This window comes from Gobio gobio (genome assembly GCF_949357685.1).
Source record: "Gobio gobio genome assembly, chromosome: 17".
NCBI lineage: Eukaryota > Metazoa > Chordata > Actinopteri > Cypriniformes > Gobionidae > Gobio > Gobio gobio.
This window is the reverse complement of record NC_137110.1, coordinates 13,560,856-13,581,177: the sequence shown is the minus strand read 5'-3', so window position 1 is coordinate 13,581,177 and position 20,322 is coordinate 13,560,856. Positions and strand designations below refer to the sequence as shown.

General features: G+C 38.3%; 1 protein-coding gene across 1 annotated transcript in view; it reads left to right on the top strand.

Annotated features, from left to right (window-relative positions):
* srgap3 (SLIT-ROBO Rho GTPase activating protein 3) overlaps positions 1–20,322 on the top strand; it is a 140,373-nt gene that overhangs the window by 14,027 nt on the left and 106,024 nt on the right. Inside the window, exon 2 of the mRNA XM_079840412.1 lies at positions 18,731–18,908. Coding sequence (XP_079696538.1) covers positions 18,731–18,908 — 178 coding nt within the window. The remainder of the gene's footprint in view (positions 1–18,730; positions 18,909–20,322) is intronic.

Below are 20,322 nucleotides of genomic sequence, written 5' to 3'. Positions count from 1 at the left end.
GCTACCCAGTGTTGGGTCAAAAAGCGCTGGGTATTTTTGACCCAACAAGGTTGTCATTTTTTTAATGATCTGAGGAAGAGGGCATGTTTTGCAACAGTCCATATTTGCATTTGCATAGTTAAGTATTTCTTTTACATGTATTATATTTTTATTATAATAACAGGTAGGGCTGAACGATATTCTGTTTTAACATCGACATCGCGATGTGCACGTGAGCGATAGTCACATCGCCGGAACATGCGATGTGAAGGGTAGTAGCCCATGGTGTATTAAGAGAACGGTAGCACACAGTAAACACGAGTTTGTTGTGTGGCTTGTTGCTGGGGTGACATGCACGTTCGTGATTGGTGATTGGTTCGCTGTGCCGCTGCTCACCGCTCACAGCCAACATTCATTGCTAAAACTGCGCGACGAACTGCTAAAAAGAGGATCCGCCGCAAAAAAAAGGATTTCGTACCAAAAAGAAAGTCTAAATCATCTATTTAGGCTACAAAAAGGAGGATGTTGACCAAAAAGAGGTACTTTGCATGAAGTGTCATAAAGTTGTGGCCACAAAACAAGGAAACACCACCAATTTGTCTGATCACTTAAAACGGCACCACAAAGCTCTTTACGACGAACACAAAGTCAAATCTGGACAAAACCAAACAAACAAATATTTGTGATGCCTTTGCCAGTGTGACACCTTACCAGAAAGGCTCTCAACGACAGAAAGAAATAACAGACGCAAAAACGTTTCATATCGCTAAAGATATGTGCCATGATTATGATGATGACCAACACCGTTTTACTTTGGCACTTTTGCTAAGAAAAGTCGACTTAAAAACAAAAGATTGTGAACCAAAATGCTTATAAGTTGTTTTATAAAAAATATATTTATTTTAAGTTATATTGTTGTAAACCAATCAGGGGGGTTGGTGTAAAGCTTCTGTTTAAATGTGTTCTGCTTTTGTGTTTACAGAAATGTTCTAATTTTGGAATAAAATATTAAGTGACCTTTTTGTCACTTGTAATGAAGCTTGCTTATTAGTGAAATTATTTATATCATGGAATAGTAATTATTGACTTTAGCCTGGATTGATGGCTCTCAATATCGCTATATATATCGTTGGGGAAAAAAATATTGCAATGTAATTTTTTTTCCAATATCGTGCAGCCCTAATAACAGGGCACATTATTGTGAGAGCGCAATTCCTAAAAGGTACCGATGGGATTGGAAAGTTCTGGGCGTGATCTACTGACGATGAGCAAATAATAATAAATAAAAAAAGATTGCTTCCATAATGACCAATGCAATCTACCAAGAGCAGCGCAAATTAGCATCTGGTTTAAGACGTGCTTATTTTGAGCGCAAATCCCAGTAAATTGACCTGCGTAAACCTAATTAAATCACCTCACATGATTCATTTAAATACTCTCCTCCCATAAATGTTATGTCTGAAAGGGAAACTCCTACAAATGCATATGCAATAAGGTCAGCCCCAAAAAATAACCCTGTCCACACCTTTTCAGTGCAATTTTTTCACTGCGTGTCATTAGTAAATCCTGACACTAGTTTTTTAATGCCAAAAATAAAAAATAATACAAATATTTAAAACCACTGGTTTAAATTCATTCAGTTGCACTGGTGCTGAAAGCAAAGAGGAATTTCTGATCACTAGGGCCATAAGAAAATTCATATTTTCCTCATGCTATCTTTTCTCATCGCCCTTTTGTTGTCTGAGTCTTTGGCATCTCCATGAGACAAATAGAAATGTGAATTTGATTGACGTGAGTGAACGTGAGTCTTGGTTTACTGTTATTATGCAATAAAATCATTTATTAGAGGAAGTGCCTTATACCAGTTTTTTTTATAAGTTTAACTGAATAATACATTTTCAGATTTTGTTGCATTATAGCTTGCATTATAGCTTACATAAAAAGATCTGTTTGAACCGCCAATGGTGTTAAAATCTTTACCCAGATGCTCTTTGCCAGCAACTGACATAATTGCAAATGAGCACTGTAATTTTGTATAGCCAAGGGGTAAAAAGGCTAAAAATTGGTTTCACATAAGAGGTAGCCAGGAACAAAAGAGGTCTGATGATTGTCTTGTCATGCCTTGTGTAAATGTGCACGTGTCAACATCTCGGTGCCCTCCATCTCTCCTCAGACCTTCTCCCGGGAGAATACCCTTGCGTTGCCGTAGAGACAGTGTACAGTCATTTTTCTCTGTGAGTGGGACTGGCATGGAGACAGCTGTGATTGAAGGCACGGCTCTAAAAGGGACATGTCTCGAATTCTCTAAAGAAGCCAGATCCTATAACACAGATACAGGATGCTGATGGTAATACTTCAGCTAGGGAGGAGAAATCAATGCGTTAAATAGATGGAAAGCTGGATGGTGGTGTGTTTGTGTGCATGCGTGTGTTCCTGTGTGCGTTCATGTATTTAGTGTGTGTGTGTGTTTTGGATTTGTCTGCTTGGGCAAACGGGCAGAATTACATTATCTTCTTCCTGGCCAGTGATATTGTATTGTCTCATGTACCCAATTTCAGTTAATTGATGGCTCAGGCGTTCTGCTTCAGCCATGTAGTGCAGATGTTAAATAGACTTTCCATGTGGAGTTAGAAAGACATTTGCACAAGTTCATGTTGTGAATAGGCTAGGCATTCTAAAGGTTTTGATCAGGAATTGCATTCTTGAGTGAGTTACTGAATGTGTATGTGTGTTGTTGTTTTTTTGCTAAGGATGCATTTTGAAATAACCTTCAAGACTTTAATATTAAAGTCTATTTTTACATTTATATTGTTTTTGCCTTTGTCTATCGCTCACTTAAAGTTAATCTTAATGTCACTAAAATGGTGAGATGCCTAATTTTACCAATAGCAATATTGTGTGTTTATTTTATTTTGTAACTTATTTAGACAAAATAGTATAGCATTTTAATATCAGCCATTTATCGGTCATGAAAATTATAAATTTTTAACAAAATATTACGCAGCACAACTGTTTTCAACATTAATAATAAGAAATGGTTTTTTTTAGCACCAAAACAGCATATTAGATTGATTTCTGAAGGATCATGTGACAAAATTCAGCTTTACTATTACAATTTACTATTATTCAAATATAAACATTTCATTTTAAATTAACATTTTACAACAATATTACAATATTTACTGGTTAAAGTAAATATTAAAAATACTGATTTTTGATTAAATAAATTCTTCTTTCAAATTCAATTAAAAAAAAGTATTACCGACCTCAAACATTTGTCCTCTAGTGTAGATGCTCTCAAATCATATTAGCTTTTTTTGCATTGTAGTTTTGTTTCTGATTGTGCACTCCATGATAGCAGGATAGTTGTGATCTAGCTGTCTGCCCTCTTATAACCACCAATCAAAGGTTGTTCGCTCTGAAGAATGATGCCACTTAAATGATTTGAGACATTATGGGGAAATGGCATCATATAAATGCCATCATGGCAGCCGAATATAATGTATATCAGTCCATTATAAACATATAAGCATAAATCTGTGGCCTTTTAAAGTGACTCTAAGAGTTCTGTTCGGCTGATGATGGACTGCAAAGTCTGTTTCAGTTAGGAAGATGGTTTAAAGCAGAAAATGTCACCCATAGTTTTATTCTCTGGAGTGCTGGACCTGTTACAGAAAGGTCCATATCTAGCACCCTACGTCTGTTCTCACCTTTTCTTATATTGGGTTAATCAGTTAACTAATGGGCTCGTAAGGTCAGGTTTGCTGTCATTATGAATGGGCGTTAATAGAGCTGATGGGGGGCTTTATCAGATTCAGTTTGAAGTTAATTGCCTGCGGCGTGTGTTATGTAACCTTCGGTGTGAACTCTGCAAAACTGCTGCAGTGGACTTGCTTTACAGATGGCTGGAGAAAAGGGGTTCTGAAAGGTGGAGCGAGAGGGAACTCTGAAAGAGAACACTGTTAAAAATTTCAATATTGTCCGTCTGGCAATGACCCCTTCTTAACTCATGCCCACTCATACATCTTGTGATTGGGCTCTTATTGATAAGCAGTGAGCAGTGATGGGAAAAGATGCTGATTTAGCTACTGTTTGCTTCAAGCTGTATGCATACTGTGTGATGCATTGGTGTAGAATTTCTGAATAATATGGATTACACCGTTTTTCCAAGGTGTCTTTGGTTCAATTAATTATTTAAATGGACTGTGCCTCTGTAATGAGGTCAAAGGTTGTTGAAAGGTTGGAACCTCTGAGAACACTTAATATTAATTAATATTTAAGGACAAATGATGATGTTCTGTCACGGTGGATTTTTTTAATCATGGTACTATGGTATTGCTGTAGCCGTAATGCTATGTAAACCATGGTAATGCTATGTTTTTTGCAAGCATTTAAGCGGATATTCAGGATTGAGAGACAGGCTCGGTTCTTGACAGATATAGAAGGGTAGGCATCTAATTTTCACTTTAAATAAAATGCTACCATTTTCACTTTTCTACTGTCTAGTGACATTTTGGAAAGAAAACGCAACAGAAACCTTCTGTTGCTTGCTGTAATAACAAACGCAACTGTAACGTAAGTGACATTTCCCACAGAACATGTTTTCCCATTCCACTATACGATACTTTTTCCCCCCAGTGTAAACACACACTGTATTGGTTAGCATTAAAGGGATAGTTCACCCATAAATTAAAATTCTGTCATTAATTACTCTCCCTCATGTCGTTCCAAACCCATAAGAGTTTCATTCATCTTCGGAACACAAATAAAGATATTTTTCTTAAAATCTGAGTGATTTCTGTCCCTCCATTGACAGCTATTGGCGCTTCAAAAAGTTCATAAAGAGATCATAAAACTAGATTTGATTGAACTGATTTGAACAGATTTAATTTAGGGTTTTTTTCACATATAAACATTCATCAACACACACATCATTTATGATAAACGGGAGCTCAATCATGCATGCTTGACATGCAAGAACCAATGAGGTTTGTTCTCACACGTCAAGCAGGTTCAGTTGAGCTTCTGTTTATGTTTACTCAATGTTTATATGTGACTAAATAAAAGCCTAAATTTAAAATGTTCATCATATAAAGCAATCATGTCTCTTCTGAAATGTTGGACTAAACCACTCAATTCATAATAAGGATTAGTTTTTACTATCTATTCCGCCCTATTCCGCCCAAGCATGCCCACGAGTCTCACAGCGTGTGAATATTCACACAAAAATATGTCAAAATGCCTGTCTTGTCGCGTATCATCGTAAACATAGTCAGTTGTCTTAAGTAAATGTAAACAAGAAATTTGACATTTGCCATCACCGCCAGCTTTTTTGTTCACAAGTTTCATGGCCCACAGGATATCTTGTGTGAATATCTCTGAACATGCAGTATATCAAATATTTTTATCAACACTTGAATGTAGTAAGTTTCATGAAAAAAAGCAACATTTTGAGCAAAAAGCTGAGAAAACTGGGTTTTTGTCAAAGACAGATTGGATTCATAACGATGATGAAAACACAGATGGATTAGATCCAGTCCATCAACACCACCAAAGCTTCACAGTCCTATAGCTCGTCCTGGGTTGACATTTCATTCAATAACATAGCCGTTTTGATTTAGATGCTGTTTAATGTTGATAATCGCATTATTTTACATATGAATCTGCTTATATGAGATCGCTCGTTTCTGCTTCTTCTTCGCCTGTGTTTTGATCGGGAGATTCAGTACTCGTTCATCAGATGCGTAATAGCACCCCTACCGTATAACAGTGAAAACATGGAAAGCCCGAAAATCTTGTCAATAGCAGGGAAGCGTTTTCTCATAAAAGACGAGATAACAAAATACAGAAAGAAAATTACTCACTTCTCTCGACTGAATAACTTTAAGAAGGGTTAATCTATATTTAGATTGCTGCGAAGACTATGAAGTGATGTTTTACATTTGATTACTATTTCTGTAGCCTACCTGAAAATCTAGTTTAGACCTACATGAAAAACCTGAAAAGAACTGTTTTTCATTTGTATGTTTGTTCGGTTGTATTTACGAACAATATATGTATATAATGTATCATGTATACAGTACCAGTCAAAAGTTTGGACACATCAATGGGAAAGTGTGTCCAAACTTTTGACTGGTACTGCACTATAATATACACATAAATAATATCGGCCAATATATCGATATCAGACTTTTTTTTACTCCTTAATATCGGTATCAGCCCCCAAAAACCCATATCGGTCGGGCTCTAATCTCTTTATGAACTTTTTGAAGCGTCAAAGTGGTAGTTGCGTAGCTGTCAATGGAGAGTACAGAACTGGCTCGGATTAAAAAAACAACAACTTTTATTTGTGTTCTGAAGATGAACGAAAGTCTTATGAGTTTGGAACGAGACGAGGGCGAGTAATTGATGACAGAATTTTCATTTTTGGGAGAACTAACCCTTTAATGTGTATCGGTTAGCATTATCTATCTTATAGTCTGGACAGTCAATGTCAGTGGACTGGAAAGTTGTTTCAAAATAAGAACAAGTTCTTCTTTCTAATGTGCATTAAATACAGGAGTCAATTTTAATGTCACTTTGGACTTTAAATGAAAAAAGCAGGTCATTGTAGTGGTCATGATAACTTCCATTTGAAGGAAAATTAAAACATGCCTTAAATGAAGCAAGATATGTTTTAATGTAACACACTGCTTCAGGAGTGTACAAATGAACCATGCCATTACATGCTTTTTAGAATACAGTGACAAACAGAAGATCACTAAATAACACCCTCTCTTATCTACTGAAATATTTCCTCTGACTAGATTTCACTCATCTTTGTCCAAGGAAAGTGTTTGCCCTTTTCCAGCACAGAGAGTGTCTCATTGACACAGCAGCATCTGAGTCACTGTGTATCTGAAGAGGATAATCACCGTGTGTAATGAGCGAGAGACTGAGAGATATATGGATGAGTAGCACCCACGATAAAAAGATAGACACTCTTTAATCGAATCTAATAATACACAAATCCACTAGTGGAATGATTTGGAGACTGAGAGTTAGAAGGTGGCCGAGACTCAAAGACTGGCTTTTCTGAGAAAATGCATTATACATGCAAAGACCAGAGAACGGAGAGCTTTCAGTGTCATATAAAGACCACGTCACTGGTATTGTGTTGCAGTAAAACTCTAAGTGCTTATTACTTGGTGGAACCATTTGGTATTGATTTATTTTGCATGAAAAGGGCCTGAGTCTCCAATTCACCATTGTAAAGAGGTGAATTGAATGAACTCTTGTGCAAATGGTGCATGGATGAATATAGCTTGTTGAGACTGCAAGGGTTTTGTGAGATGGTGCTGTATTTGAGAAAGTTTCTCATTGTATCACAAGCTCAACAGGAATTGACCTTTCTCCACTGTTTTGAGATTGTGCTGCTGATGGAAAAGCATCATAGACTTACATTCTAGAAGGAATCCGAGCCATATTTAGGGACCAGAATATCATATCATTGTGGCAGGACTCATCTGACTTTGTGGTTTCTAGGGTCTTCTGGATGCTAGCAACGCCTATAACACCCCAGAAACTGCATAGCAATATGCTAAAGACCACTATTTTAGCAACTGCCTGGCAACGCCCTGGCAACCACCCAGAAAATTGCGATGTGAGAGCACAATTTTTTCCGCCAGCCTCCTAGTCTGCAATCTGTATGCAGCATGCAAATCTAGCGCGAGAATAGAACAAAGCGGGTTTACCGTGACCACATGGAAGAAAGCACAGAAACAGGCAGGGTGAATTCAGGGCAGGATAAAGACTTGTCCAAAAAAAAATCAACATCTGTGGTTTGGAAATATTTTGGATACAAGAGAGATAATGTATCATAGAGCCAGGTAATTTGCAATACCTGCCAAAGTATCGTTGCAGCAAAATAGAGTAGGGTCCATTCACACAGAATGTGTTTTTCCGGTTATAAACACAAGACGCAGGTCTAGAGACACGTTTTGTAAAAAGTTTTAAAAAAGTACTTTTACCTTGAGCGCCGTGTAGAACGGCATGTCATGCAAAAGACACGAGACACGAGTGCAATGGTTAAAGAACATAGCGGTTTCATAGAGTGCGTTTTCATAGAAAAATTATATTCTCGTGTGTTACGCAGAACGTTTGAGCTTCCACAAGAACCAATGAGGTTCATTCTCATGTTACGCAGCACGTTTCAGCTTCCACAAGAACTGGTGAGGTTCATTCTCATGTTATGCAGCACATTTGAGCTTCTACAAGAACCGGTGAGGTTCGTTCTCATGTTACGCAGCACGTTTGAGCTTCCACAAGAACCGGTGAGGTTCATTCTCATGTTACCCAGTACGTTTGAGCTTCCACAAGAACCAATGAGGTTCATTCTCATGTTACCCAGTACGTTTGAGCTTCCACAAGAACCAATGAGGTTCATTCTCATGTTACCCAGTACGTTTGAGCTTCCTCAAGAACCAATGAGGTTCATTCTCATGTTACGCAGCACGTTTGAGCTTCCACAAGAACTGGTGAGGTTCATTCTCATGTTATGCAGCACATTTGAGCTTCTACAAGAACCGGTGAGGTTCGTTCTCATGTTACGCAGCACGTTTGAGCTTCCACAAGAACCGGTGAGGTTCATTCTCATGTTACCCAGTACGTTTGAGCTTCCACAAGAACCAATGAGGTTCATTCTCATGTTACCCAGTACGTTTGAGCTTCCACAAGAACCAATGAGGTTCATTCTCATGTTACCCAGTACGTTTGAGCTTCCTCAAGAACCAATGAGGTTCATTCTCATGTTACGCAGCACGTTTGAGCTTCCACAAGAACCAATGAGGTTCATTCTCATGTTACGCAGTACGTTTGAGCTTCCACAAGAACCGGTGAGGTTCATTCTCATGTTACGCAGAACGTTTGAGCTTCCACAAGAACCAATGAGGTTCATTCTCATGTTACGCAGCACGTTTCAGCTTCCACAAGAACTGGTGAGGTTCATTCTCATGTTATGCAGCACATTTGAGCTTCTACAAGAACCGGTGAGGTTCGTTCTCATGTTACGCAGCACGTTTGAGCTTCCACAAGAACCGGTGAGGTTCATTCTCATGTTACGCAGCACGCTTGAGCTTCCACAAGAACCAATGAGGTTCATTCTCATGTTACCCAGTACGTTTGAGCTTCCACAAGAACCAATGAGGTTCATTCTCATGTTACCCAGTACGTTTGAGCTTCCTCAAGAACCAATGAGGTTCATTCTCATGTTACGCAGCACGTTTGAGCTTCCACAAGAACCAATGAGGTTCATTCTCATGTTACGCAGTACGTTTGAGCTTCCACAAGAACCGGTGAGGTTCATTCTCATGTTACGCAGTACGTTTGAGCTTCCACAAGAACCAATGAGGTTCATTCTCATGTTACGCAGTACGTTTGAGCTTCCACAAGAACCGGTGAGGTTCATTCTCATGTTACGCAGCACGTTTGAGCTTCCACAAGAACCAATGAGGTTCATTCTCATGTTACGCAGCACGTTTGAGCTTCCATAAGAACCGGTGAGGTTCATTCTCATGTTACGCAGTACGTTTGAGCTTCCACAAGAACCAATGAGGTTCATTCTCATGTTATGCAGCACGTTTGAGCTTCCACAAGAACCGGTGAGGTTCATTCTCATGTTACGCAGTACGTTTGAGCTTCCACAAGAACCAATGAGGTTCATTCTCATGTTACGCAGCACGTTTGAGCTTCCACAAGAACCGGTGAGGTTCATTATCATGTTACGCAGCACGTTTGAGCTTCCACAAGAACCAATGAGGTTCATTCTCATGTTACGCAGCACGTTTGAGCTTCCACAAGAACCAATGAGGTTCATTCTCATGTTACGCAGCACGTTTGAGCTTCCACAAGAACCAGTGACGTTCATTCTCGTGTTACGCAGTACGTTTGAGCTTCCACAAGAACCAATGAGGTTCATTCTCATGTTACGCAGTACGTTTGAGCTTCCACAAGAACCAATGAGGTTCATTCTCATGTTACGCAGCACGTTTGAGCTTCCATAAGAACCGGTGAGGTTCATTCTCATGTTACGCAGTACGTTTGAGCTTCCACAAGAACCAATGAGGTTCATTCTCATGTTATGCAGCACGTTTGAGCTTCCACAAGAACCGGTGAGGTTCATTCTCATGTTACGCAGTACGTTTGAGCTTCCACAAGAACCAATGAGGTTCATTCTCATGTTACACAGCACGTTTGAGCTTCCACAAGAACCGGTGAGGTTCATTATCATGTTACGCAGCACGTTTGAGCTTCCACAAGAACCAATGAGGTTCATTCTCATGTTACGCAGCACGTTTGAGCTTCCACAAGAACCAATGAGGTTCATTCTCATGTTACGCAGCACGTTTGAGCTTCCACAAGAACCAGTGACGTTCATTCTCGTGTTACGCAGTACGTTTGAGCTTCCACAAGAACCAATGAGGTTCATTCTCATGTTACGCAGTACGTTTGAGCTTCCACGAGAACCGGCGAGGTTCATTCTCATGTTACGCAGCACGTTTGAGCTTCCACGAGAACCGGCGAGGTTCATTCTCGTTACACGCAGCACGTTTCAGTTTCCACAAGAACCAGTGACGTTCATTCTCGTTACACGCAGCACGTTTGAGTTTCCGCAAGAACCAATGAGGTTCATTCTTGTTACGCTGCACTTTTGAGCACCTGCAAGAACCACCGAGGTTCATTCTCATGTTACACACCACGTTTGAGCTTCAACAAGAACCAGTGAGGTTCATTCTCGTGTTACACACCACGTTTGAGCTTCAACAAGAACCAATGAGGTTCATTCTCATGTTACGCAGCACGTTTGAGCACCTGCAAGAACCACCAAGGTTCATTCTCATGTTACACACCACGTTTGAGCTTCAACAAGAACCAATGAGGTTCATTCTCGTGTTACACACCACGTTTGAGCTTCAACAAGAACCAATGAGGTTCATTCTCATGTTACGCAGCACGTTTGAGCACCTGCAAGAACCACCGAGGTTCATTCTCATGTTACACACCACGTTTGAGCTTCTGCAAGAACCACCAAGGTTCATTCTCATGTTACACACCACGTTTGAGCTTCTGCAAGAACCACCGAGGTTCGTCCGCAAGAATCAATGAGGTTCATTCTCATGTGTTACGTAGCACCTGCACAAACCAATGAGGTTCATTCCCTTGTTATGCAGCACGTTTGAGCTTCTGCAAAAACGAATGAGGTTCATTCTTGTGTTACGTAGCACGTTTGAGCTTTCAGGTTTGTTCTCGCTCGGCAAGCAGGTTTGGTTGAGCTTCTGTTTATGTTCGCTGATCAATGTTTGCATGCGAAATAAAAGCCTAAATTCAACCTGTTTATCAGATAAAGCAATCAAGTTTCTTCAGAAAATTCAATTCATAAGGATTCGTTTTATGAACTTTTTGAAGCGTCAAAGTTTCAGTTGCGTAGCTGTCTGTGGAGGGACAGAAAGCTCTTCAAAGATCTTCATTTGTGTTCCGAAGATGAACGAAAGTCTTAAGGGTTTGGAACGACATGAGGGTGTAATTAATGACAGAATTTTCATTTTTGGGTGAAGTAATCCTTTAAACAGAGCTGAGAATACTGCAAACTTGATGACAGCTGAAAGCATGATCAAATTAGCCATGACATTTAATAAACAAACACACTAAACAAACTGTGTGTGAATGGTGGGTGTTTTATGAAAGATTGTGGATCACATAACTCCTCAAATCTGGGAGAAAATACAAACTACTTCAAAACAATTACCTGCAGTTTTAAGTGGTGTACTTAATTTTTCCAGACTGCTGTTTTGTTCTTTTTTTTTTCTTTGAAATTATCTAGATTGCAGACTGTTTAGCTAAGACATTGGACCAAATACTTATGTACAAATGAGACAACTAAAAAACTTTACCAGAAATTATGCAATCAGTTAATAAAGAGTTGATTAATTAGCCAAGTTTTGGTGTGTTCCCATCAACCCACAACACTACCGTGTACTAAAGAAATTAATAGTTTTATTCAGGAAGGATACATTAAATTGATCAAAAGTGACAGTGAAGACATGTCTAATGTTACAAAAGAACCCTGAAAAAAAAGATCAGTTTTCATACAAATATTAAGCAGAGCAACTGTTTTAAACATTGATAATGGTATAAGAAATGGTTCTTGAGCACCAAATCAGCATATTATAATGATTTGAAGGAATGGCTGCTGAAAATTCAGCAATGAAAGAAAACCACAGCTCTAGACCAACACCTAGTGAGGGCACATCTTGTGAGTTTTAATTATAAAGAACATTTCTGTAATCTCTATAACACCATATTTTAAGTCCCCATATAGACAAATAGACCCAAGGCTCAGATGGAAATGGTTTGGGGGAGGGGAAGTAAATGACGCACAGTATATAGGATAATTGATAGTATCTTGATAGATAGTATCTGTTAGAAAACCTTTAAATTAAAGGTTAAGCTTTCTCCCTATATAATTAAATGATCTTTTGTGTATTTTTGGCTCTTCACCCTACTTTTCATATACCCTATAATAGGGATCCATCATCTCTATTTATTCAGATGGCTTAGTCATCACGTCTTGCTAATATGAGAGACAGGCTATTTATTTTCATTGAAATCAGATGGTCTCAACTTGTGTGTTTGTTTTTAAAGTGTAATTCAGGGGTGCGTCGTCCATCGTGTGACACAATCGTTCAGCTATTTGCAGGCAGAGTTCGGTCTCATCAAATGAGGGTATTCCAGAGAAATCCTTCTGTTAAGTAATTCCTTGCTTCTAATGTAACCAGTTCACAGTGTTACACAGGGGCTGAAGGGACGTCAGGCCAAAATTCAGAGCATTCCTCTTGCGAGAGCAGCTATGAGTTCCAGACATCAAGTGAAGCCACAGAGTGATCGCAGCGCACTTGGAATCCTCTTTCTTGTGAATAATTCTGTGATTGCTCAGGGTCTCTGTGAGAAGCTAACTTACAACGTGACCTATTTTTCGGCTCTCGCTCTGCTAGAGGTTTTTAAACCTGCTCCTTTTACGAGAGTATTTTCAAAAAAGTCCTGCCTGCCATTCATGCGAAACGGTGTCAGATGTTTCTGGGGCGTTCCTTTAGGCTCTCTTGTTTTGTCACACGAATACACGCTGAGAAAAGAGTTTGTGAAAAAGCAGAGAGAAAGAATGAAAAACAGAAAAAGCTGAAGTTTTCAGAGAGTCTCAGTGAATGGTATCAACACGCTTTGGGTTAGTTAGCTTTTTTTTTTTTCAGTATGGATGCTACCTCTAAATAGGGCCCACATGGGTTTTAACTGCAAATAGTGCCAGCAGGCAGTAGCCCTCATTTCTAAAGGAAGAGCCAGGTTCGGTGGTTAACCGAAGATTGTAATGCTGCACTGTGGTTCGTCAACCCAGCACAATATCAAAGGAAAAAAGAACACTCTCCCCTTTCAACACTACAGTCTTTGCAGTTGAATGTAATGTTAATTCTTCTCTTGTACTGTAGGGCTGCATGATATAACAAAATAACATGAATAACGCGCTATGACTTGGTGTGTTTATCAAATCACATATACTTTGATTTATTTAAATAAATATAATCGCTACTGGCTCCAGAGTGTCAGTGGAGCACTTAAAATGTTTCACTTTGAAACCGGCAGCGCATGCGTCCATTTGCCCGCGAACCGCCAAAATAAAAGCTCAATGGTTAAATGTTTCAACCCTCTACAATGTGAGTAAATCACTCGAATATGCATCTTAACGCTGGGCGACTAAATAATGTCTATTCTTAGATTTTACTCACCAGTGTGTGTGTGTTAGAGGCTAAGTATAAGTGTAGTAAAGATATATTTTAACTCTCTGAACACTCTGACTGAGCGATTGAGAGTTTCGCTCTCTGTCAATCGATCCGTACGGTTTCAATTCAGCTCAATGAATGCGCTGCGTATCTGTATTTGATGTACCATAAACTCAAATGTGAAGGCGCATGACTCTCCAACGCTTTGCTGAGACGCAAAGAGGGAGAGAGAACGAGAGTCTTGCCTACCACGCAGAATCAACACGCTATCTAAATGATATTTTTTGTTGTATTTTCCTGTCAAAATACCAGAGTTAATGTGGAATTTTTCAGCTTTTAAGAACAAGCAGAAGATATGTTGGTTTCTCCGGTAGTGGGTGGAACTAATGCGCAAACAGCAATCTCATTGGCTGGCATTCATCTATTAATGTCTCTGTTTTGATTTCGGCAAATCAGTTCGAGCGAACGCTGACAACGTGATTAATATTCATGAACTCAGCAGCTCATCAATTTTTAGTGTGTTGTATTGTTATTAGTAGTAGAATTAGTAGTAGTAGTAGTAGTAGTAGTAGTAGTATTATCTTTTAATAATAATAATTATTAACTTTTTTTTGTTTTTGTTTACAGAAACACGTAAGCACCACCACCAGTCCTAAGTTTAGTTAAAATGAGATGCATTCATACATGGTTACCGCGTTTTAGTTCTAATTACTAAAGTTCTATCCTTTAAATAGTGCTTGATTATCATAATATCATAATGTTAAGACTGTACATTCAAATATTTAAAAAGCGATGCCATTTTACAAAAATAAGCTGATTTGGTGATATTACTAGTATATTACTAGCCAACGGCGATTGTATTGCCAAAGTGTGCGTAGAGGGTTGCGTTTGAAAATGAAGAAATTAAGACCGAAATATTAGTATTGTAATTGTGCATTAGACTATTAAATTACAATTATTTCCAATAAATAATCAATTTCTTATTTTACAATAGGGTGCAACGAGGTAAAAGGCGCACCGAGGTAAAATGTGCATTTGATTTTGTTCTCCTCTAAAACCCCTAAATGGCATACAAACTTGCCGCAGCATTTTCTACATCCATGTTTCACAATGTGGAAATGTGGCCGATGCTTGATGCAATCGCGGGCAGCTGTGCAATGTTGAGTCTGTGCCACTATTTAATGTATTTTTCTAAGTAGCAACCGAGAATCGCTAAAATTATTGAATATATATTTTCAGACAAAGGTCTTGTTAGTGATTTTCAGTTTTGCTCAAGGTAATTAAATTAACAGTTTTTCCAATAACTTAAGAATATGTAAAAGAATGGTATTTGAGGTAAAACCTGCACCCTGCTCTTGGGGCAAAAGGCACAATAATTCAATAATTAATATGATGATAAATTATGGCTTTTTAAGTCTTTTTTTTTTTTTAAATAGTGCTTGATTATCATATATTGACTACTGTAATGCCTTGTTTTATGGGCTTGCTTCAAAATCTCTTCATAAATTACAGTTAGTACAAAATGCAGCTGCTCGAGTTATGACCAAAACATCCATTTCAGAACATATTACTCCTGTTTTACAAAATTTGCATTGGCTTCCAGTTAAATTTCGTGTAAATTTCAAAATTTTACTTTTAACTTATAAAGCACTTAATAATTTGGCTCCTCCGTATCTTCTTGATCTTCTGCATCTATGCATACCTTCCCGTACTCTAAGAAATGCTTCTGCACTTACACTTGTTCTTCCACGCACTAGGACAACTTCCATGGGGTCACAAGCTTTTAGTTATGCGGCTCCTCATTTATGGAACTTGCTTCCTGTAGAAGTTCGTAATAGTACAAGTCTTCAGGTTTTCAAAACTCGTCTTAAAACTTATTTGTTTAGGCAGGCTTTTATGTGATTTTTAATGTTATTGTCGTCAGTTCTGTATTGTCTTTATTGTTTGATTAAACTATTTTATTTTTTGTGTAAACTTTGTAAGGTGTCCTTGAGTGCCATGAAAGGCGCCTATAAATAAATTGTATAATAATAATAATAATAATAATAATAATATAATGCTTGATTGACTAATGTGAAGAGTGTACATTCAGATATTTAAAAAGCTGTGCCATTTTTTTTAAAGAGAAGCTGATTTGGTGATATTACTAGTAGGGCTGTAACGATTTGACCAAAAAGAAAAATCTCGATTAATTGAAAAAAAAAATCCTCGATTACGATTAATGAACGATTATTTTGCTATTTGCTTTCCTTTTTTTGCCCTCATAGTTCACTGATAAGGGTTGTACTGTAAATATTTTCTACTATTAAAGGTGGGATTTTTTTTCTAATGAAAAAGTGAATTTCTTTGTGATTTTTAAAACACTTGAAGGAAACGGTTCACTTTCAGCAGTTATTGTCTATGGGGCAGATTTCTGTTTGTTGTACATCAGATACAGATAAATTAGCTCATAGGCCTACATTACATTTATTTGAAAGCATTGATGAGAGAGTAATTGTGTGTGTGAATTAGTCATATCGTCCCTATTAATTATGAAGCTGTGGTTTGTACTTGCTATGCTATAACGGTTGAGTTTCTAAGCTACTTTAGTGATAAATCACAGGACGGCGTTGACAATGAGTTTCTGCGCTCCTCTCTGCGCGCGATCTTCACATGATGTGCAAGCTACTGTCTGTAATTGTTCGTGTGTCACAATATACCAGGCATTAGTTCAACATAATACACATCTGATGGTCTAAAATCGCGTCAATGTTCAAACTGGCAGGCCTTAAAACACACACGTATGACAAAGCTTTGTAAGGACGCAAGTGAAAGTGATCTGGCGCGCGTTGTCAGAGACACGACATGGCTCGCTCTCTGTTTCACAGAAAAAGCTCATGAGCACTGAACGGCAAAGTTTTCCATAACGTTGTTCTTGAATATTGCACAATCGCTTTAATGTTCAAACTGGCAAGCCTTTAAACTCATTTAATTGACAAACTTAATGAGGACGCAGGTGAAAGTGATCTGACTTCGGATCTTGCGCGCGCCGTCTCTGTGTGTGTATCAGTGCATATAAGAACGCAGATTAACTGACCTGTATAAACTGTGTAAAACATGCAATTACCATAGTAATTCTGAGCATAAACAACGATAACTGCAAACTGCACTTGATGTGACTGACGGGGCGGAGTCACATGATAACTGAAATAACCGACATGGGAAAATTACGTTGGTTAGAGATTCAAATTTTCGGTTTCGATTAGTTTTCGGTTAATCGTCTATCCCTAATTACTAGCCAACGGCGATTGTTGCGTTTGAAAATGAAGAAATTAAGAGTTTAACAAGAAATATTAGTATTGTAATTGTGCAGTTGGACTATGAAATGACAATTATTTTTTATAAATGATACATTTCTTATTTTACAATAGGGTGCAATGAGGTAAAAGGCGCACCGGGGTAAAATTTGCAAATGATTTTGTTCTCCATTAAACCACTAAATGGCACACAAACTTGCCGCAGCACGTTTCTAAACATCTACGTTTCACAATGTGGAAATGTGGCTGATGCTTGATGCAATCGTGGGCAGCTGTGCAATGTTGAGTCTGTGGTACTATTGAATGTTTTTTCTTCTTTTCGCTAAAATTATTGAATATATTTTGAGACAAAGGTAATAAAATGAACAGTTTTTCCAATAACTTAAGAATATGTAAAAGAATGGTATTTGAGGTAAAAAGTGCACCCTGCTCTTGGGGGTAAAGGCACAATAATTAACATGATGATAAATATATGGCTTTTTTATGCCATTTTTTTTCCAGTGTCGTGAAACCCTATTTGTAGCTCAGTCAGAAGTGTTGTTTTATATGCGAAAAAGCCCACAGAACGCAGTTATTTGACACTGTCGACAGCTTGACTGGGTTAGCTCTGAGGTGTTGCTTCGTGTTAACAGCAGATCAGAATTTTCGACCCGAACAGCTTTTAAGTCAATCAATATCGCAGTGGATTTATTTTATTTCCAGTAAAGCTGTCTACCTTTCTAAGTTGTGTTTGATTTTGAGCTTTCTTTTGTGTCAGGCTTGATTTACTTCATCAAGCTACTTTTTTCTGTTGTCTAATTGTTCTGTTAACCTTAGCGCAGGGAACAGAAATAATACAAATTTCCCTCAGAGGAAGTCTTTGAAGGAATAGAGGCCTCTTTGAAATGACACATGAAAGAAGCTTTGCTTTAACATTGTAGAAACTGGCTGCCTCAGGGACATGACTTACTGCACAACCTACATGTACTTCGCTGTTGTGTTAGTGTAATTTTCGCTTTTCTCTCTCTCAGCACTGAGGGAGCAGCTTGTCAGTTCAAGAACACACTCTGTTTGTGGCACAAAACCTTTCTTTGCAATTAACTGCAAGTCAGTGTTTTTTCTGTGAAAACTGGCTTTGTTCTTAAATATTAGTTTCTCTAAATAGCAGCAAGTGCTACAACACAGAGAAGGCAACTGGTTCTATCTAGCCATCTATCTAGATAGAAACAAGTGTGGATTTCAGTCTCATCCATTTTGTATTAAAGGACAAAGCACAGGTCTGACTTGGTGTACTAAATATATATTTGACATTTTTCTGTTTTCCAATTTGCATACAAATTTCCTATCAAGTGGTAGACTATTATCCTTCATATCTATATTGGATGGATATATACCCTGGGATGATGTAATGTATTTTGGCTACACACACGCTGCTAAGTTTTGGGAGTAACCTCGTTCCATATGTGTTAGGAACACAAAAGCGCTTCCAATATTCGTATCCAGTAGTCATGATCCAACGTGGAAATTCTTTGGTCAGTAGCTGAATGGATTAAATCACAGATTCAGCCAATTTGAGAGGACGCCCATCTGAACCTCACCACTTTTGTACATGTACACATAGAGATTTGTGCTGAGTCAGACTAATGTGTTTATGTGTACTCTGTTGCTCAGAGATCCGTAATCAGTTGGTGGAGCAGTTCAAGTGCCTGGAGCAGCAATCAGAGGCTCGGATCCAGCTGTTGCAGGACCTGCAGGAGTTTTTTCGGCGCAAGGCCGAGATTCAACTGGAGTATTCCCGCAGTCTGGAGAAACTGGCCGAGAGGTTCTCATCAAAGATTCGTGGCCCGAGGTGAGGCTTATTTGATATGTACAAGTGTGAATAGTTCAACCAAGAAAATTAAATTTCTGTCATTTATTTATTTTCCTTGGAACACAAAATCAGAAAAGGCCTGATACATCTTTTAGCAGCTCTTGCCAAAAAACACTACAAAATGTAACTTAAATTTCACCCTGTTTATTACACAGAGGTATTATATGGCTTTTGAAGACTTGAAATAAAGCAAAAGTTATGGACTAGGGTTGTCACAGTACCAACATTTCAGTAGTCTGTACCCATTTCGATACCGAAGCAAGAACTTTTTAATTAAGTACTTTAAAAATGTTTGACCCGTTTCGTTTTTTCTCGTCCATTGGTTATCGCTGTCAATCATTGCAGTTTCTGATTCAATCACCTATTTAAATACGGTTATCAGAAACAATACAGAAACTTTGCAGTGTACTTAGCAGCTTGAAAAACTAAACTTGTATTTATATTGTGAATGGGTAATAGTAGAGCCCTACCTTTTATAATAAGGCTGTCAATCTCTAAAGCGTGATCTCACTGAATTCAGCACTCTCACAAAACTCTCGTTATAATAAAAAGCTGTCTTAATTGTATTATAAATCTCTTATTGTGCAGCTCACATAGACTGGGTAAACCCAGTCCGATCTGCTGGCGATTTGATTTCGCCCTGCAGCTCAGGCTGGAAACCTGCACATATTTTTATCCTGCTTCTGTTACAAATTTGCAGGGACCAATCACAAACCGGCTTATCCAGCTTATCCAGTAGAAAATACAGAGCAGACTCCTCAGACCAATGTTCAATCTTAAAAGATTGAGTTTGGTCTGGTGATAGCCAGACAACAGCTCAAGTTGAACCAAACAAAACCTTGTGCGATTTCAGCAGTGTTAAAGCAGAAACTTACTGACTAGCCCCTCTGATTGGCCACAATGTTCATGCGCTCAACAGATATGATTGTAATTGGCCACAATGCTCAACACTTGTAAAAACCCGCCATAAATAGAAACCTTTGATGCTCAGAGAGCGCTCAAACAAACACAAGTGTTTGAAAGTAGTGGGTACCCAATATATCTGGTAATCGGTACTACCGGTACTGCAGAAATGTTGGAACCGTAAACTTTTTTGTACTGGTGCGTTTGACAACCCTAGTATGGACTATGAATGATGCTTTTATGATGTATTTTTGGTCCTTGTTTGTGCTTGAAAGCCATGGTCACTATGAACAGTTGTATGTAAAAGAGCTGCATTAAAGTTTCTTTAAAATATCCTATTTAGTGCTTGATGGAATAATAATTACACCATAGAAGTTTCAAACATAATGATTTTAAGTACAAGATGACAGAACTTTCATTTTTTGGTGAACTGTTCCTTTAATTGTGCATGCCAGATGATGTCTCCTCTTCATTTCTCCGTCTGTTTCAC